The following is a 21,387-nucleotide window of genomic DNA, read 5'->3' on the forward strand; positions in this document are numbered from 1 at the left end:
CAGTGCTGATATGAGATGTTTCAGTTTGTTGGGGTATGTGAGTATGTGTGTGTGTGTTTATAGCCAGTTTGCATGTTCCTATGTCCTGTGTATATAAATTTATGCAGTTCTGTGAATTCACACCACAGATGCTTTCTAAATGACAAGTTAGAGTGAACTGAAACATTTACGTTTGTCAGTGTGGTCACAATGTTTGGCTTCCGTCTCTCACTGGATGCAAGTTCTTGGGGTTGTAGTATATAGAATTTATCCCTCAGGTGGTCTCTCAGCTACAGTTTAACAGATTCAGTGAAATCAAGAATTTAACTGGAACCAAAAGCAAAACTAGCGTTGTTTTACTTTACCACAGAGATGGGAGTATAAAAACTGTTCTTCATTAATTTGTTGTTAGAAAAAAAAATCGCCTGCAATGAGAACCCCAACTACAATCTTTTTCAGTGGTTCCCTCGTAGCTCAGTCAGTAAAGAATCTGCCTGCAAAGCAGGAGACCTGGGATCAATTCCTGGGTCGGAAGATCCCTTGGAGAAGGAAAAGGCAACCCACTCCAGTATTCTTGCCTGGAGAATCTCATGGACAGAGGAGCCTGGCAGGCTACAGTCCTAAACTGTACACTAAACCACCATTGATAGTGACGGTGGTCAAGAGGGTGTGTGGGTTGAGCTGTCAATCAAAAGAAAGATCTCTGGTGTCTTGAGTGGGAAACAACCCCTGTCTGGGTTTTAAGGACTGGAAGTTGAGGATTGTTTCTTATTAGGAGTCTCTTAAATGTGTGCCTCTTGGCTATTGATACTATAATTGATTGTCTCTGTCTTCTATAGCTTGGAATTGCCATTGGGTTCTTGGTCCCTCCCGTCTTGGTACCCAACATCAAAGACCAGGACAAGCTTGCCTACCACATCAGCATCATGTTCTACATAATAGCAGGTGTGGCCACTCTGCTTTTCATCCTTGTCATCATAGGTAAGGTCACTGATAGACCCATGGGGGGCGGGGAGACAAGGATGTCCTGCTGACCTGGGTGAGGACCTTGTGAATATGGCCCTAGAACACCATTCTGGGTATCATGTATTTTATAAAACATGTCTATAGAAACTGGAAGCCAAGCTTCCAATGGTCTTCAAATGTTTTAGCCAGAGTAGTTGCTGCCAATACAATAGTAACTGGTCCTGTGTGCTTTGTTAGATGCTCAGTCAAGATTAGTTCTAATGACCAGTTCCTCCGTATGACCTTATGAGAATTAATGGGCAGCCTTGATCCCCTTGATGCAACTCTGCTGAGTACTTGTGACACCACAGGCCCTGTGCTGAGTGCACCTGTTCTCATTGACCCCTATGGGGCGGGGAGGGGGGCGGTCCTAGTATCAGTGTCTCTTAACCAAGAGAAAACTATGACTTAAGAGGAGATAAGGAAATTATTCAAGATTAGATAGTAAGTGGCAGAGATTGAATTCTAGCCTAAGCTGCTGACTCCATAATCTACATTTCTGAAATAAAACAGGATTGACCCACAAACACTAAAGCTCTCATATAATCACCCGAGAATGCCTGGGGCCCACATTTTTTAAATACTTTGAAAAAATGTGTATAGGATAATGCTCATTATGAAAAAATCTAGAAGATACAAAAAAGCATACACAAAACGATGACCATTAACATAGCCTAGAATTAGTTAATCCCAAACTCCAGCCCCAGAGAACTACTGATATTCCATGTATACAGATTTAATCATTGAGATGTTTGGTTAGTATAATTTATATCATCTTTTATTATCTGAGTAATATCAGATGGGCTGTGATAAAGAGTATAGAAGAAGTTTTCATTTTCAGTGAGTCAGTTTCTTTAAAGGTTAACCAGCTTTCATTTAATATTTGAAACTCCACCATACACGTTAAAGATTTCCTTCCTGCCTGCCGGCCTCACCTCCAGAGTCAAACACTATTATGATCATGGACCTCCCCTAGCTGTTCTCACTGTGTCATTCCTTCCCTGGGGTCCACACTGAGAGGAAGGGCTTTTCAGGGTTCACAGAATCTCCTGGACGGAGAACCTGGAGTTCCTGGAAACGTGAGAAAGGTGTTCCTTTGAAGCTGTGGTTGAGAACAGGAAAGAACATCCTCAGACAGCCTTGAAGTTTCGAATTGTAATGTGCTCAGCTCCAGATTCTTGTGTTGGTAGCAGGTGAGGGCCTGGTCCTTTGCAGAGATCCTGGAGATGGGACCTTTCTTTGCTTTACATTATACTAGCAAGCATTGACCACTGCTCACTGAGTAAGGAACTGAAAAATCTTATCCAAATTGTGGTTTGCGATTGCCCAATCCTTGAGCAAACAGCTATTGTTGCCAAGATTAAAAAAAAAAAGTCTCTCGCCTTGATTTCTTTCCCCTGATAGAAGGGGAGGTGAACAGGTCAGACAATGATTGAGAGGTTCCCAGCGGGTGGGGGAAGTTGGCCAGGACTATTTCCGGAAAGGAAGAAGCAAGACTCTGAAGTCCGGACTGGAGATTTATCTGGGTGGAACGGGAAGACGTTTGATGTTCAAGAAAGTAAACCTCATTTCCAAAGCTTCCTCTAACTGGAAACCATCTCCTGACCTTTCAGGAGCATTCTCATGGAGGCTGGGGGTGAAGATGGTGCTTCAGCTGGGGGACCAATTTAGGCAGACAGCTGGTTAAACTGATCTGGCCCCCAGAGAACTGGACAGCAGTCAGTGCAGTGAAATGGACTGTACCGGCTGTACTGAAGCTAGAACGTACGGAGAATGGTTTTCCCACTGTCCCTCCCAGGTCCTTCCTATCAGAGCCCCAGTCCTGCAGGAGCTCGTGTTAGTCCTCTGGTTTCCCAGGAGGCATACTCTGAGAAACTAGGGAGGGACTCGAGGTCTCTGCAATAGGAGCAGCTCCTTCCCTCACTCAGGGAGTGTTTACTGGCAGCAAGTGCCAGGCTCTGTGCTCTCATGGGCAGCCCAGCCCTTTCCCCGGGAGGAGCTCTGGGGCTGAGTCCCCATCTGGGCCCACGAATCCCAGAGCCTCAGCTCTCACTTCCTTTCTGTCCACTGGTTACTATGGGATTTTTCAGTGCTCTGCCATTTGGTATTTGCCATTTATTACAGGACTCCTTTATCCTTGAGCACTGCCTGGAAAGTCCAATGATCGCAGCTGTCCAAAGGTCATTAAAAAAAAGTAGTCAAAGGACCAGCCCCTCAGCCACAGACAGTGAGATGCAGCTTCAAGAGAGGAGACTCGAGAGGATTTAATCAAAGAGTTAATATTTCCTTTTGGAGTCTGAGCCCCTTCTCAGATGAGGGAGTCAGCTCTTATCCGTGTGTCAGCTCTGCAGGAGTAGGACCAGGGGACTTGCAATGACCTCTGTTTGTTTCCTTTCAGTGTTCAAAGAGAAGCCTAAACATCCCCCCAGCAGGGCCCAGTCCCTGAGCTATGCCTTGGCGTCTGCTGATGCTTCGTATTTAAGTTCCATCATCCGACTCTTCAAAAACCTCAACTTTGTGCTGCTAGTCATCACCTATGGTATGATGCACGTGTGTCCGGGGTGTACTGGAGCTGGGCATGTGAGACGAGAGACCTGACGTTTCTGTGCATCTTACAGTTTCCAGATCCCAAATGTATATGTAAAGTCGTCATTTAGGGTTAAGCAGAAGAGCCAGCTGTGCCTCAGAGTCTTCCCTGTTCCTTTAAGTTTACCTGGGAAACCATTCCTTCCCCTGTCAAGTCACCCGGCAACATGCCTGCTGATCCTCCAGGTCTCATCCCAGTATGTCTGCTGTGAAGCAGTATTAGAAAGAAAGTGAAGTCGCTCAGTCATGTCCTACCAGGCTTAGCCTCAGTCATAGCCTAACAGGCTTCTCTGTCCATGGGATTTTCCAGGCAAGAGTGCTGGAGAGGGTTGCCATTTCCTTCTCCAGGGGATCTTCCCAACCCAGGGATCGAACCCAGGTCTTCTACATTGCAGGCAGACGCTTTACCCTCTGGGCCACCAGGGAAGGCATAAAGCATATTAGGTGACCGTTTATTGTGTTGTTCTTAGTACATCTTTTAGTAAGTGTTAATTGCTCAGTTGTGCCCAACTCTTTGAGACCCCATGGACTGCAGCTCACCAGGCTTCTCTGTCCATGAGATTTTTCCAGGCAACGATATTGGAGTGGGTTGCCATTTCCTTCTCTAGGGGATCTTCCCAACCCAGGGATTGAACCCAGGTCTCCTGCACTGCAGGCAGATACTTTACTGACTGAGCTACAAGGGAAGCTTGTAGCATTTTTAGGGCTTCTCTGGTGGCTCAGAGGGTAAAGCATCTGCCTGCAATGTGGGAGACCCAGGTTCGATCTCTGGGTTGGGAAGGTCTCCTGGAGAAGGAAATAGCAACCCACTCCAGTATTCTTGCCTGGAGAATCCCATGGATGGAGGAGCCTAGTAGGCTACAGTCCATGGGGTCGAAAAGAGTCGGACGTGACTGAGCGACTTCACCATACATCTTTGGAGAAGGAAATGGCAACTTACTCCAGTACTCTTGCCTGGAAAATCCCATGGTCGGAGGAGCCTGGTGGGCTACAGTCCATGGGGTCGAAAAGAGTCAGACAGGACAAGTCATTTCCAGATCTCTTTCCCCACACACTAGGAACTCCCTGAGAGTAGAGATTTATGTCTTTTTACCTGTATAGTTCATCAGCAGTAGGAGGACTTGTAGCCTGGAGCAGGTACTCCAGCAGTTGTTAGATGGGAGATTGAATGAATGTGTGGTTGGATGTTTACATGAGTCTCACTACATGAATCACTCCCCAACCAATCCTTCATCTTCTAACTTGGCCTCTTTTCTACCTGAATGGAAGACAACATCCAAATTTCATGTAATTTTCTTGGCTTTGGTAAGATACATGTCAGTCTTTCTGCTGGCATATTGGCTTACCTTTCCAGCAAGGTGTTTGCAGCATCTTCTTTCTAATGATTAATGGTAATGTTGTCCTAGACCTGGGCAAGGACACAACCTCAGGGCATTCCATTAAAGGTGTCTTTACAGATCCACGCAAATCTACTGCTCTCCACTCTGCCCATTTACCCCTCCAGTTTGGTGTGATTACAATCCTGGAAGTATATCATGCTCAATAACCAGAAGAAAAAAGATGTGAGACTGGTTTGACATGACTTATTCTTAGTGAAATCCCAGTTGGCTATTGTTCAGTCGCTCAGTCGTGTCCAGCTCTTTGCAACCCCATGGACTGCAGCATGCCAGCCTTCTCTGTCCTTCACTGTCTCCTGGAGCCTGCTCAAACTCATGTCCATCGAGTCAGTGATGCCATCCAACCATTTCATCCTCTGTCATCCCCTCCTCCTCCTCTTTCCCAGCATCAGGGTCTTTTATAATGACTTGGCTATACCCTTAGGTTTTCTCTAGGCTCCGAAGCCATGTGTAATAACATTTGCTATGTGCCAAGATTTTTTATTTAACTCCCACGACACCAATGTGCGGTAAGTGGTATCATTTTCCCCATTTTAACAGAGGAGGAAACAAACTCAGAGAGATTAAGTAATACCTCAAGAATACACAGCTTTTAAAGGGCAGAGCCAAGATTCAAACACAGATTTCTCAGACTCCAAAGCCTGATCCATGATTGCCTGTGCTCCTTCCTTGAATTTTGGCAGGGAACGGCAACCCACTCCAGTACTCTTGCCTGGAAAATCCCATGGACAAAGGAGCCTGGTAGGCTGCAGTCCATGAGTCTGACTCAAAGAGTCAGGCAGGACTGAGCGACTTCACTTTCACTTTTCACTCTCGTGCACTGGAGAAGGAAATGGCAACCCACTCCAGTATTCTTGCCTGGAGAATCCCAGGGACAGAGGAGCCTGGTGGGCTGCCATCTATGGGGTCGCACAAGGTCGGACACGACTGAAGCAACTTAGCAGTAGCAACTTAGCATTTTAAGCTTATCAATGCCCTTTACCTGAATTAAAGTGTTTGCCTGCTGAGGTGTTAGCTAAGAGGTGGTATCATCAGTAGAGAGGCACCCCTGGTTTTCAGGCATATGAATCGGTTAGGTGAATAGCACTAGGTATCCATGTCAGTCTTCAAGGTCTGTGGTCTCCAATCCTCCTCTGTCCACCTTCTCGGTTCTGAGTGTGTCTCTGCATTCATTCACAAAACAAAGTTTCTAATTCTCAGGGTGGCCAACTAAAGATAAAAATGGCGATAAAGTGATAAAAATGGTGATAAAGTGGAGTTGCTCACCACTGAGAGATATTCAAGTGTAGGTGGAACCAGCCTACACTTTAGTGGGGATATTGTGGGGAATATCAGCCTATAGATGGATGGTGAATCATGATAGTGAAACTTTGGCCACCTGATGTGAAGAACTGCCTCATTAGAAAAGACCCTGATGCTGGGGGAGATTGAAGGCGGGAGGAGAAGGGGACGACAGAGGATGAGATGGCTGGATGGCGTCACCGATTCAATGGACATGGGTTTGGGTGAACTCTGGGAGTTGGTGATGGACAGGGAGGCCTGGCGTGCTGCAATTCATGGGGTCGCAAAGAGTCGGACACAACTGAGAGACTGAACTGAACTGAACTGAACTGAAATGTGATCTTTTGGTTCCCTTCCAGACTCAGGATTCCATGCTCCTAAGAACTTTCCCTTTTCCCTAGAATTAAACGTCTTGAGTGCATCAGCCCTTGACCACTATAAACCTTATTGTGTCTGACAACAGGGCATTTGAGACCTACCATGGAATTCTAGGAGAAGGCAATGGCACCCCACTCCAGTACTCTTGCCTGGAAAATCCCATGGACGGAGGAGCCTGGTAGGCTGCAGTCCATGGGGTCGCTAAGAATCGGACACGACTGAGCGACTTCACTTTCACTTTTCACTTTCATGCATTGGAGGAGGAAATGGCAACCCACTCCAGTGCCTGGAGAATCCCAGGGACGGCAGGGTCTGGTGGTCTGCCGTCTATGGGGTCTTTTTGCCGTCTATGGGGTCGCACAGAGTCGGACACGACTGAAGTGACTCAGCAGCAGCAGCAGCAGCAGTGGAATTCTAGGGCAGATAACTGCTTAATAAATATCTCCTGTGGGTGAGAATAGTGATGGTGGTATTAACCAGGCAGTGGCCTCATTCCGGAGGTTTCAGTCTTCAGTGCTAGAGGCTGTTGATGGCAGGGTCAGGTCACTGACCCATGAAAGTAAGAAATACCAAAATGTACGAGGAGCAGCACTGTTTGATATGGGCTGGGCTCTGGGTTCTGGATACTCTTCCTTATCTATCTGGTTAAGTGATAACACAGAGAATAAATGCATTAACACTTCTGGGATGGTGGAGTGAGGACAGTAGATCTTCTGATCCTCCATGAAAACAAAAACACTGGCAGACATTATCAGCATCAGTTATTTCAGGGTTCTTGACTAAAGGCTTAACCCAACGAGCATCTGTTCAAGGCAAATGGCTAAATAATGGTAAAGTAGCAAGCTTTGTGTCTTAACTTGTCCTATTCCAATCCTCCCCTCCAGACTCTGTGGTAGCCTTGAAAACTAGCTTCCCAGACATGATAGCTGTGAAAACTAGCAACCTCACAGCCACTGGAGGGGCCCAGACAATTTTGGACAACCCCCCTGCCCCCCTCCCCAACAAAGTCCCATCCCTAGCTCACTGTTTATTTGACTTCCGTTTCCCTGGAAAGGCTCCATTCAGAGGATTTGCCTATATTTGACCTGACTCAGAGTTTTCTCAGTGGGAAAGCGCTATGTCCGGGTATTTATTGAAAGCAGTCACTGTTTAACATCACAACTGTCTGAGGTTACAATACCAGTTGGGGTCATCAAGAGGCTGGCCAAAGATCTTGAAAGGAAAATCTGGAGAATGAGACAACCAGGGGGCTTTGGAAACCTCTGACATATTCTTAGCAGTCTAGAAATCTGCATGCCCAGAGCTGTGCACATGCCCAGGACAAGCCCAGGGAAGTGCTAAAGTCTCACACTGGCTGAACGTGAAGCTCTGTGTAAGCGGAAAGTGAAGGCTAGGGCAGAGGTGGCACCACCCTGCTGAAGCATCACAGGCGAATCCCAGTGAATACGTAGAGGTCCTCAGCAAAGTGGGAGACTTATGGGCTTACAGTATTTAAGGAAATCTCTGTCTAATCGTTAGCCCTAAACTAAGTTAGTAGCGCAGAAACCAGTGGCTGCACGTGACACAGGACACAGGTGTTACGAAATGAGTCCAAACTGCAGCGGCAACAAGGGTGGGGGAAGGAGGAGAATCTCGTTTGTAGGGATGACATTATATTAAAAGTGTCCAGTTTCAAAAAAAAATAGAATTTCTTAACATTTTTCTCAAAAGCCTGGGGCAATCCCAGTGAGAAAGTGTTGAACTAATCTGGTTGTTTGCACACATTTCATTATGGTCAGAAAAACACAAGCCTTATTTTCTTGAGAGAGGGTTGGACTTGGTGACAGGGTCTTTGCCAACTAGGAAATGATTCTTGGGCTTGATCACAGATTTGGGAAAAAATGTTATCAAGCCGTTACTGTGTGTCAGGCGCCGTGTAAAGTGCTTTATATGCATTATCTCATTTAATCTTCTAAAGAAATCCATGACCTAGGTGCTTAACTGCTCCATTTCATATTAAGGAAACTGAGGCTCTGATTTAATTCCTTGCCTGTGATTAAACAGTAGTAAGCAAGAGAGCTTAGTATAGACTGTCTGTCTGAGACCAAAGCCTGTCTTCCTAACCACACCACTTTGTCTCCCCATGCTGAAGGGAGCCTCTTGGAGACAGAACGGGGGTCTGTTTTCAGCCTCAGTTGCCTGAGTGGCCTCTGGATCTGTCTGGCAGGGGTGGTAGTGATGGATTGTCTTTCCTCAGATTCAGTCCTCAGACCCTTTCCCTGGGGCTTGCTTTCCTTGAAGATGAGGCTCTGGAGTTCTGGGGGTTAGAAGCAGGACCTGCCTTCACTGACCAGCCGTCTTTGGGACATGGGCATGATGAGGTTTCAATCTTAATGTGTCTTTCTGAGGGTTACAGGTCATGTAAAGGCACTGTTTGACACTCAATCTGCCTAAGAATCCCTGCTTTCTTCTCCTACAATCTTTGCTCCAAACTGAAAAGGCACACACAACCAAAAAAAAAAGACCCTCTACAAATTCGACTAAATGCTGTGAGACCTCCCAGAATCCTGCAGGTTAAGCTTTGAAAAGGAACATGGTTCATACTTTAATTATATGTGTGTATAACCATTTCGTGTAGGGCTTCCCAGGTAGCTCAGTGGTGAAGAATCTGCCTGCCACTGTAGGAGATGCAGGAAACTCGGATTTGATCCCAGCGTCGGGAAGATCCCCTGGAGTACCCTGGGGTAAGAAATGGCAATGTACTCCAGTATTTTTGTCCAGAAAAGTCCGTGGACAGAGGAGCCTGGTGGGCTATAGTCCATGGGGTCGTAAAGAGTCGACACGACTGAGCGACGAGGACACATGTAACCGTATGATACACAATGTTTGTATTTTCCTCTGAATTATGAACTCCTAGGACCATGTCGTTGGGAATCAAGCAGTTGATAGAGTTTCATGGACAAATGTACTGGATCTGGGTGCACATGTCTTGGAGTAATAGCCTTGATTGATGGGCCAGTGAATGCAGAGTTGGTACGTAAGGAACATAAGGTCTGAGTTTTTGGTCTCAGCTCTGCTAATGACTGAGTGTTCCACTTTCACCCATCCTGGGCTCCTCCTTTGTCTCTCTAAGAACCGGCCCCTCAGAAAAGAATAATAACCTTTGCTTCCCATTTGAGTTCCCTGGAACTCAAGCTATGCTTGTGAAGAATCTGCAGGGTTGGGCATCTGAACTCACAGCCTCAACCTGAGTCCGAGGACACCTGTCCTTGGGGCTCTCAAGGCCTTTACACCGCCCTACATGGGCCTCGGAGGAGCTGTGTGACCCCTCAAGATGCTGGCAAGATGCGGGGTGTAGCAAATCGTTCTGGGAGTCCCTGGAGCTTTGCTGAGGTCAGGCTGGCCCTTTAAACCAACAGTTTACTCCAGGTTCAGGAGGACAAAAGGGAAATGAGCACAGAGTTCCCAGAACCCAGACATGAGATCTGGGATCAGAGTTTCCCACTCTGGCCTGATAGTAGAGTCCCCTGGGTTGTGGGTGGTGTGTGCCTGGATTCCCTGCCTCTCTTCTGCAAAGTCAGATTCAGAGAGTCTGCGAGGGCCTGGGAATCTGCCTTTGCAAGCATTCCAGGAGATTCTAGCATGCAGCAGAGTTGAGAACCTCTAATGTGGGTGTGTAATGGGTGATTCTTGAAGCCCCTTCCCCACCCCAGCTGCCTCCAAGGGAACCCCAGCCTCTCACAGCCTGGGCCTGCTCTGTGATCTTCTTGTGCCCAAGGCTATTTAGTCACCTTTTCAGTGAGTTTAAGAGATGCCCGGGGAGGGGGGGGTTTATTGTTGTTAAAATGCAGATTCCTAGCTTCATTCCAGGAGAATCAAATTAAGTAGGTCCTGGTAGAGCTCAGAAATCTGCATTTAAAAAATCTGAGGCCTTCTAATGTCAGTGATCTCTAGGCTGCTATTTGTATAATTTAGTCTTGACACAAGACAGAAACTCAGAGTCCCTTCTGCCTTTCTAAAGTCCACCCTCTCAGGGACCCAGACCTCTCCCACAGGTGGCTGATACAGGCATGACCTGGCCTTTCAGGGGCGATCACATTTCACTGACCTGGCAGGCTTACATTGTTGAGGGACAATCACACTCAAATATAACACAGTCACCTGCATTCCTGTGAGAGGTAGTCGTGCACAGGACAGAGAATGAATTTCATTCCTGCCCTTCAGTGTGGACACCGGACCCCTTGGTTTGGTCAGTGGAGTGGAAAGAAAGTGAAGTCGCTTGGTCGTGTCCAACTCTTTGTGACCCTATGGATTGTAGCCTACCAGGCTTCTCCATCCATGGGATTTTCCAGGCAAGAGTACTGGAGTGGGTTGCCATTTCCTTCTCCAGGAGATCTTCCCGACCCAGGATCGAGCCCAGGGCCCCCGCATTGCAGGCAGAAGCTTTTACCGTCTGAGCCAGCAGGGAAGTCAGTGGAGTAGACTCTCGCCATTTAACTGTATCTGGCAACCTTTGGCAATATGGGGAGGGCCATCTTATTCAAAAGGGATTCGAAATTTCTAATTCCTTTAGGGTTGGAATGTAGAAAGAATTGAAAAGAATGGCAGCCTTCCAGGGGGAACCCCTGCCCCGCTCCACACCCTCCCTGCCTTAGCCCTGACTCCATCTCCTGTCTGGCTGGGAGCCAGGGATGGTTACTGGTAGATAACACTAGTCTAGCCGAACCAGTGGGTCTCAAGCTTTATCAGAATTACCTCGAGGACTTGATAGCACAGACAAAAGCCCCACTCCCAGTTTCTACAGCAGGAGGTCTGGGTGGGGTCACGATTTGCATCTCTAACGAGCTCCCATGGGTTGTTGATCTGGAAGAGATTTTCCTAAAGCTTTGAGCCTCATAAAGCTGCTTGCTGTCCCTGATCAGCCCTCTCTTCATTGTTTCTTTCTCTGTTTTGGGGTCACGAAAGTGCTGGTGTTTAGAGTTTTTTGCTCCCAGTCCTCTTGTATAATTTCTCAGTTGCCTGGGGATTCTGCCCTCCTTGTTCAGCCCAGGTGGGCCCAAGCTGAACTTGACCTGGCGTGTGCCCTGTCCCCTGGCCTTGTTAAACTGAGGGACAGAAGGGGGCTGGTTTCATCCTCCTTGCACCGCCCCACCCCCATTTCAGGAATGTGTCTTCTTGTGGGTTCTCTTGACCTGGGCATGGAATTTCCAAGTGGCTGAGAGTGGTAAGTGGTAAGAAGGTGAGGTGTAGGTATGCTTGTTATCTAAGAGGTTGCTGAGAGCCTGAGTGTGGCAGCTGTAGTGATATTTGATGGCACGTCTGGGGCACTGAGCTCAGCCTTGCTGCATCCCTGAGGTGACCTGCTCAGAGAGTCTGGGCATGAAACTACCAGTGAGCTGAGCTGGGGGAATCTTTGAGGATCAGTTCGTGAGGATATAAAATCGAGTGTTTAAGATGGAGGACCTGGCATCCTACAGTCTGGGTTCGATGCAGCCCTGCGTCTTACCACGCATGTGATGGTGTGGAGGGCAAACCAGACCCCCCACTTTGCAGGAGAATTTGACCTTGGCTTAACTTTGTATCTCATTCCTCTGGGAACCTGATCAAGAAAGGAAGTCAACTGCGGTTAGACTTTACTTCTCACGAAAATAACTGCAGTGGGCTGGGCGATCTACTCACCCCTGTTGGGAAGCCATTCTTTGTGTTTCTCTGAGCACATCGACTCTCTCCACGGGCCTGTCCTTTATGGGGATCCTGGCAACTAAGCCTGTGCTTGAGTTACAAACAATAGTGGCTCCTGGGAGGGGCTGAGGCAGGGTGGGGGCCACGCCCACGTTTCCCTGCGCTGAGCCATCCGCTTGGGGGCGAAAGAGGATGGCTTCTGAGTGGCTCTGTGGCCTGGGGTCCTGTGGACTGGCTCCAGTGAAGAGGGGCACCCGAGGCTGCCGTCCCTGGGCACCGTGTCCTGTCTTACGTCCTTCTAAGTGGACCTAATGCCAGGTGTGCCAGTGGCAGTCACGTAAGCCTCAAAATTAGCTGAAATTAAAAAGACCCCCGGTGGGCCTTCCAGAATAACCTCTGTATTTGTTTTTTAAATGTGTGTGCCTTTTCTTATCTATAAAATGGGAATGAGGTTAGCTACTTTCTGGGATTGTTATGAGGACGGTAAGTTGTTTAGAAAAGCACCTAGCACAGAAAAGCGTGCTCTTGCCATCACTACCACCACCATCACCATCAGCCATCACCACCGGTTCCTGAGGCTGCCCTGCCCGGGCACCATGTCCCGTCCACGTCCTCTCCAGTGGACCCAATGCCCGGTGCGCAGGGGTGGTCGTGTGGGCCTCAGCACCATCAGCACCCCTGCCATCTCACCGTCGTCACCGCGTCCATCACCCTCACCGCGCTCCCAGCGTCTCACTGTCGTCATCACGACATCACCACCGTCACCACCACCATCGTCACCGTCATTGTTATCGTGAAAGGAGAGCAGGAGGTCCGTCTCCTTTGGATTCATTTTTAGTCTCACATTAGCTACAAAGTCACTGTATGGTTTGAACAAAATGACTTGGTCCTCTGAGGAAATTGATTCTTACAGAATGTTCTAAGTATTCCATTTATTTGTTGGGTAAATTGACGAATTAGAAGAGTCATCTAAATGTTCTTCAGGGTCCTTTCTGGTTTCAAATATAAGACCTGTGTGGTGTTGAATCTGAGAAGAAAAGTTGGAGAGATGTGAAAACAGGTGAGAATGGGAGTGTTGTCAAGGGTCAAGGGTCAGAGGTCTGGAGCATTCTGGAGGGGGCATAGGTCATCAGGAGGAGGTGGAAAGGTGTCCAGTAGTTTCACTGAGCCCTTAGGCCAGGCCAGTGCTTAAGAGGGATGTAGATGGATCTGACCTAGGAGTAATGCGTACTTCCTGGAGCCTGTGTTTTTAACGACAGGATAAAGGGATGAGAGGGCAATGGCGTGTGGCTAAAAAAAGGTTACGATGGTTACCTTGGGTTGTTCTGGAGTATTTCTTCTTCTCTGAGGTCACCACCTTCAGTGACAACAAGCATGAGAATCTCCTTCCTCTCTCACCACTGGAGGGAGAGCCAGCAATGGCCCCACCAGGACAGGGACCCTAATGCTGTGTTTCCCCTCCTTCCTTCAGGTCTGAATGCTGGTGCTTTTTATGCCTTGTCCACTCTGCTGACTCGCATGGTGATCTTCCACTACCCGGTAAGGGCGTCCCCTAAGCTGACCAGTCCCAGAGAGAAGGAGATTTCTAGTGTCTGGGCAGGCGCTGGGGAGGCGGTGTGGTATGGTGTGTGCTCCAGGATTTGGAGGGAGGAGGCCCTGAGTCTCAGACCCAGGTCCGGTGGTTCTCAGTGGTGTGAGAGCTGGTTAGCATGGCTGAGCTCTCATTCTCTTTTCTGCAAAAGAAGTCTAGTTATTTATTGAAAGATTAATTTAATTTTATATTTTTAAAAGACTAATTTAGGATGAGTAAATCATAAGATTTATACGTGTAAAGTACACAGCAAGGTGCCTGACAACTTAGTAGGGAAACGTATATACACATAGAATTACCTATGAAGTCAATTACGTTGTGAAATGTGAGCAGGATTTAAAGTCTTAGTTGCTCAATGGAAAGCAGGTTGCAAATGTCTCCAGAACTAGCGAGGGTTAAATACTGGGAACTGGACACTGAGTATCCTGGAGTTGGGATGTCAGGCCCAACCCTCTTTTGGAAGGTCAAGGGTCTCAGCTTGGGAACTGTGGGCCACCATGGGGGAGTGAGTGTTCCAGTGTGGGAGGTTGACAGGTCTGAGTTCAAATCCTGCCTCTGCACTTAATAAAGGCCTCATGACCTTCAGCTAGTAGGCTAATTTCAGTGTGCCTTGATGTCTTCATCTGTAAAATGGAGAGTATTGATTCTTAACCTCCTGGTGGGCCGGCAGGAGAATTAAATGAGATGATGATATAAAGTCCTCAGCATGGTATCTGGCTCTTAATAAACACACAAACATATGTAATGTCTTCCTACCTCAAACAGTGATAACTGGGAAAAAAAAAAAGCCTAAGTATGAAATGTTTAGATATACATATTTCAGTTTTCCATCTGTGAAATGAGAATAATGATAAAGGATTCCTATGAGGATTATATTTTTGAAAAATCTACCTAAAACTGGTTTCTAAGGATAGAATTTGTTTTCCCCCAGCATCCAGTATCATGCACCCACACCCAGGGTTATATTATATTATATTATATTGGGAGGAGCAATTATTCTAGGATTTCCTCCCCTAGAATTACTGGCAGCTTTTTACAGCTTGTCTTGTTCTGCTGCTTCCTGAGAACTGGCTGCAGTGGCACCCCAGTTACTTGCCTTACCCCTTTGCCTCCTGGTGAGTGAGCCCCATCAGATGTCTCGTTCCATCCTTGAGTGATCCTTGGGGCTATGGTTTCCCCAGGGGGAAGAAGTGAATGCTGGAAGAATCGGCCTGACCATCGTCCTTGCGGGAATGCTTGGGGCTGTGATCTCAGGCATCTGGCTGGATAGGACCAAAACCTACAAGTAAGTGACTCTTCCGCTTGGACTGAATTGGAGACCGTGTTTTGAAATGACATGTTCATTAGGAACATGGCTGCAAGGATGTGATTGCCGCAGCTGGGGTCTGAGTGGTCAAGGAGGCAGTTCACATGTATCTTCTCTGGGATGAGGAGGTTCATTGCCAAATTCCCATGGCTTGCTCGTGGACCTCCTGGGGTTAACCAGGGTGCTCTGTGCTTCCACCAGTTTTCAGTGTATTACCTTGCAGTTGCTTCCACGTCATTGGTAAATACTGTAACGTGGTTTAGTCCTGAACACCCCGTGCATTTCTAAGAGCCAGTAAGGTTTTAGTGGATTGCAGGCTAATCCAGGACGCTTACTACAAATACAGACCCCTGGGCCCCACTCCTCATGGATGTCAACTCAGTAGGGGAGTCTGCATTTAGAAATCAACCCAGATGCCTTGATTCAGTAGCCAGCCTTGGAGAAAGTGCTCTGGAAACAGAGGCTCAACTTGTGTCTGTCACGTGCTCCGCATCCACTGGGTGCTCAGTTAATGCTGCTCAGTGGGGCAGCTGCCTGGGCTGTCCTGTGCTGGGCAGGGCAGTATTCTGGGCTGCTTTGTCAAGGCCTCCAAAGTTCCCAGTGTCTGGAGGCGACAGACAGCGGCAGACCTGTTCTCTGCACACAAACCCACTTCTGTGAGGCTCTGGTCAGACCAGGGCTCCCTCTGGCTGCCCTCATCAAAGGCCAGTTGAGGCCCTCCCTGGGGATGTGGCTGCCTGGCTGGACACAAGGAGGAGCCCGGCTGGACTTAATTACTGCTGGTGGAGCTGGGCTACTGCCTCCTTTCTGCCATATGCCAATTGCTTGCTTCAGGTAGTGAGGACTGACCACCCTTGAACAAGGAATAGCAGCATTTCTCTTCCAGGCTTGCTCTGTGGCAACAGAAAGCAGGGATTGGAATGTTGGTGGGGCTGGGATGTGGGCAACCAGATGATTCAGATGAACCAGAAAAGACAGTGAAAAGACAGTGAAAGGTTGGGAGGACACTGCAGAGTCTAGCTGACACGGTTCCTAGTGGCATTTGATGTCTGCATCCTGCAATCAGCATGGACATTCTTCTTTCCGCTCCACTACCTGGGCAGAGAAAGGGTGGGGATCTTTGTCATCTGGGCATTTTGGTGCCTGTTCCTTCTCCCTGAGGCTCCCAGGTGTGTCCCCTTTGGTTTAGAGACGGAAATTGGATGGTCAGGTCCATTTATGTCTGGCTGAGGCTACAGATAGTTTTGCAGACAGGCTAGTGGTTTGAGAAGAAGCTGTGTGTAAAGAAATACGGCAAAAAGGTGAGCTTGTGTGGTCAGCAAGGGAGATGGGTGTCCATGGGGCTGGGTTGTGAGCGGGAGGGCCTGGATGCAGGGAGCAGGGTGAGAAGAGATGAAGGCCCTCTGACCTCAGCAGCTGCTCAAGACCCAGGAGGGAGGGGTGTCCTTCAGAGGCTGTTGCTCATTTCCGAGGATGTAGCCCCATCGTGTGTTAGTATTCCTGTGTGTGGGAGCGGAGAGCATGGGTTTCTAATCCTGCATTTACCTACTGGGTGACTTTGGACAAGTAACTTGGCTGGTCTGAGCTCAGTTTCCACATTTGTCGTATTGGAGATAGTCATATGCTTCTTTTTTCCTACCAGTTTTATTGAGATATAATGGACTTAAACTATCTATATACAGCACATGATTTAATTTACATACATCGTGAAATCGACATTGCAAATAGTTTAGTGAACCTCCATCATCATGTATGGATACAAAATTTAAAAAACAGAAAAAGTTTCACGATGAGGACCTTTAGGACTTATTTTCTTAACAACTTGTACACATAACATACACCATGTTGATCATATTTATCATGTTGTACATTACATACTTGTGTGTGTGTGCTGGTCGCTCAGCTGTGTCCGACTCTTTTGCGACCGGATGGTCTGTCCATGGAATTCCCCAGGCAAGAATACTGGAGTGGGTAGCCGTTCCCTTCTCCAGGGGATCTTCTTGACCCAGGGATGGAACCCTGGTCTACCCGGGTAGAATGTAGGGTAGCAATGTAGGCTGGAACCCAGTCTACATTGCTGGCAGATTCTTTACTATCTGAGCTACCAGGGAAGCCCACATTACATACTTAGTCCTTACTTATTTTACACCTGGAAGTTTTTAACCTTATGATTGCCTTCTTCCTATTTTCCCTTCCCCTATCCCATCCTTACCTTTGGTACCCACGAATCTGATCTCTTTTTCTGTGAGTTTGCATGCTTGTTTGGTTTTTGACATTACTGACCTACTACACTAGTAGCTTAGTTCCTTAACACAACTTAATGATTCAATATTTCTAGGAATTTCAGAATGAGCCCTAAGTTAAGTCTGGCTGTGGTCTGTTCCCATACCAGGATATTACTAGTCATGGAGTGTATTCCCCGCCCTGTGCATTTCAGCCCTTTGATTTATCTGTTTTCCAACTGTAAGTTTGTACCTCTAATCTCTCTCACCTGTTCCTTTCCTCTCCCCCCACCCTCTCCCTTCTGGCAGCCATCTGTGTGTTCTCTGTATCTATGAGTCTGTTTCTCACTTAACGTCTGTTCATTTGTTTTGTGTTTTAGACTCTACATAGGAATGAAATCATATAGTATTTGTATTTCTCTAACTTATTTCACTTAGCACAAGAGCATTTGGGTCCATACATGTCACTGGAAATGGCAAGAGTTCGTTCCTTTTTATGGCTGAAATACGTATGTGTGCATGCCACATCTTTTTAATCCGTTTATCTATCGGTGGGCACTTAGATTGCCTCTGTATCTTGGCTTTTGTATGTAATGTTACAATGAACATAGGGGTACATTATAGTTTTGAATTAGTGTTTTCGTTTTCTTGGGATGAATGCTTAGGAGTGGAGTTGCTGGGTCATCCGAGTGTTCTGGTTTGTCATGTATATGCGTATGGTTTCATTTATTTCGGCTGAGCTGGATCTTTGTTGTTTTGCAGTCTGTTCTCTAGTGTGCATGGGCTTCTCACTGCCGTGGCTTCTCCTGTGGTGGAGCACAGTCTCTAGAGTGCCTGGGCTTCAGTGGTTGCTGGTCTAGAGTTCCATTGATGTGGTGCACAGGCCTTCTTTCTCTGCCCCACGTGGGATATTCCCAGACCAGGGATCAACCCATGTCTCCTGCATTCACATGTAGATTCTTTACCACTGGGCCAGCAGGGAAGCCCCCTGGGTGTTCTATTTGGAACCTTTTTTTTAGAAATCTCCGTACTGTTTTCTATAGTGGCTGCACCAATTTGCAGCGCCCACCAGCAGTTCACAGGGCCCCTTTCCGCGTGCTTCTCGGCCGTCTGTGTGTCTTCTGTGGAAGAATGTCCGCACAGATCCTATGCCCACTTTTCCCTTGGGTTTTTTTTTTCTTTTGATGTCGAGTTGTATTAAATCTCTGTATAGCTTGGATATTGACTCCTTACAGATACACCTTCTCCATGCAGTAGATGGCCTTTTGCCTTTGTTGGTAGTCTTCTTTCCTGTGCTAAAGCTCTCCAGTTTGATGTAGTCCTGTTTGTTTGATTTCGCTTTTGGCTCCCTTGCCCGAGGAGACATTTCCTGCCCCGCACCTCCCGGCCCTCGAAATTACTAAGACTGATGTCAGTGTACTGCCTATAAATTTATTCTAGAATTTTTGTGGTTTCAATCTTACATTTAAGTCTTTAATCCATTTTGAGTTTGTTTTTCTGCATAGCGTGAGAGAGCAGTTGATTTGATTCTTTTGTATATAGCTGTCCAATTTCCCAACAGCATCTGTTGAAGAGTGTGTCTTTCCCCACTGTATGTTCTTGCCTCTTTCATCATGGGCTCATGGTTCACATACATGTGGGTTCACTTCTGAGTCCCTATTCGGATCCATGGATCCAGGTGTCTGTTTATACCAAAACCATTCTGGCTGGATTACAGTAGCTTTGGAGGACAGTGTGAGATCTGGAGGAACTGATACCTGTAGTTTTATACTTTCTCAAGACTGCTTTGGCTATATGGGGCCTTTTGTATTTCCATACAAATTTTAGAATCATTTGTTCTAATTCTGCCAAGTTGCCATTACTGTTCTGACAGCAATTGCTTTGAATATGCCAACCGCCTTGGATTACACTGTTTAAAGATTTTCCTTGTGTCCTGAGATTCGCTTGTGTCACTAAAAACTTGCCTCTTGGAACTGCTTTTCCTGTACCCCGCAGAGTTTGTGTTGTGTTTTTTGTTAATTTGTTTCCAGATGTTCTTTTTTTTAAATTTCTACTTTGATTTCTTCAGTGACCTAGTGGTTGCTTGGTAGATAATTGTTTAGCCTCCATGTTTTTGTGTTTTTTGTAGTTTTTTTCTCATTGTTGATTTTTAAAAATATTTTAAAGTTCCTTTTTACATTAAAAGATTTGCTTATTTTTTAATTGAAGGATAATTGCTTTACAGAATTTTGTTGTTTTCTTTCAAACATCAACATGAATCAGGCATTCTCATAGTTAATTTCTAACCTCAGTTTTGTGATTAGAAAAGATGCTTGATATGATTTCAGTTTTCTTAAATCAGTCATACTTTTCCTGCAGGGCCTTTGTAAGGGTTAAATGAAATACTAAATATATGTAAAGTGCATAAGAGAATCTCTGGCGTCCAACAAGTGCAGTATTAGTTTGACATAAGCACAGTATGCACCTGCCAGCCACCCCACCTTGTTTCTGTCTTCAGCAGAGATGAGGGAAGGCTCTGAGCTTTCGTGGTCTGAGTCCTGACGCTCGTGCAGAGTGCACAAGGAGCTGCCTTGTGAGTCCCTGACCTCAGTCAGGAGGACGGGGAGAGGGGGCCGGTCCCAGTGCAGGACTCAGGGCCACAGCGGTCCTGGGGGGCAACCTGGGGGAGAGGTGCGTGGAGGGGCACAGGCAGGGTGAGCCTGAAACGGAAGCCAGCACAGATGGGCCTTCTGAGGGACCAGCAGAGGGACACGCACCCAGGAGGGGGCACAGCTTTCTCCCTTGGGCTTTGGAATCAGGGGCTAGTTCAGGGCTGGAGACTGTTCTCTCAGCTGCACTGTCAGGAGTGGAGGAGTTCAGATTCAGTGGGAAAAGCTGTGCTGCACGTGTGCAGGTGGCAAGAGGAAGGACTCAGAGACGACAGAGACTCTCACAGTCAGGTCCCTGCCCGGCACTGTCCGGGGGCCAGGGGGCGATGCAGACAAGCAGAATGGGCTTCTGGGTCCTGTGACCACTGCCACCTGACCACAGCTGGTGTGAGCCCCATGTTTTTTTTTTCTGGTGGAAGGAGAAAAGGAAAGGGCTGTGTCCTGCCTGTGGATAGGAGGTGGCCAGTCCAGGTGCAGTGTTTACTCGCTGAGAGGTTTCTGCAGGAGAACACACGTGCTACAAGATGGCTTCGCACTGTCCTGGTCTGACCCTTTGTAGCTCTGAGCACAGTGTGACCATTGGTCCGGTGTCCATCAACCTCACGGACAGAAAATTCTATGAGAGTAAATAGCACACAGACGTGGGCTTGCTCAGCGCTCAGCAGTTGCCCAGAGGATAAGAAGTGGGGTGGAGGAAAAGAGGAAGGAAGAAGGGAAAATATCCTGTTAAAGTCTGCAGTTTATGACTCAACTTCATTGCCTCTGCTTGTAGGGAGACCACTTTGGTGGTCTATGTCATGACTCTGGTGGGCATGGTGGTTTACACAAACACCTTGAACCTGGGACACCTGTGGGTAGTATTCATCACGGCTGGCGCAATGGGGTAAGTTGTACTTCGAACCTGCTTAACTGGAAAGCACCATCCATGGTTCTGAGACCTACTGACATCCTAAGATGCGATAGAGATCTGCCGCCTCTCATGACTTCTGCACACGTGGAAATGGCCAGAGGTCATGTTCACTCATAAGACTTCAAAAGGCTGCCTCGGGCATCCAGGCCGTCCATGCTGTTGGAACGGACTATGTCCTTCATAAATCTCTGGGAGGCTAGGAAATGTTTAGCGTCTTTATGAGCTCTGCCTGGGACAACATGGGGTCACAGAAAGTACACAGGCCTGGGGATCAGAAAGGTGGGTCCTGAGCTCACTGTTGCCGACTGTTTATTAGATCATCGGCACCTCCTTACTCACTCTGAGGCTCAGTATCTTCATCCGTAATTGCAGATGAGTGGCCTCCCTTGTGGAGTTGTTGGAAAGGAGGAGAGGATTAACAGA

General features: G+C 47.3%; 1 protein-coding gene across 1 annotated transcript in view; it reads left to right on the forward strand.

Annotated features, from left to right (window-relative positions):
• LOC147363977 (choline/ethanolamine transporter FLVCR2-like) overlaps positions 1-21,387 on the forward strand; it is a 50,856-nt gene that overhangs the window by 22,239 nt on the left and 7,230 nt on the right. Inside the window, exons 2-6 of the mRNA XM_086319596.1 lie at positions 819-960; positions 3,383-3,523; positions 13,759-13,826; positions 15,060-15,163; positions 20,827-20,937. Coding sequence (XP_086175722.1) covers positions 819-960; positions 3,383-3,523; positions 13,759-13,826; positions 15,060-15,163; positions 20,827-20,937 — 566 coding nt within the window. The remainder of the gene's footprint in view (positions 1-818; positions 961-3,382; positions 3,524-13,758; positions 13,827-15,059; positions 15,164-20,826; positions 20,938-21,387) is intronic.

Source organism: Bos grunniens, chromosome 10 (genome assembly GCF_055505025.1).
Source record: "Bos grunniens cultivar Pamir isolate PY7600 chromosome 10, Bosgru_T2T1.0, whole genome shotgun sequence".
NCBI lineage: Eukaryota > Metazoa > Chordata > Mammalia > Artiodactyla > Bovidae > Bos > Bos grunniens.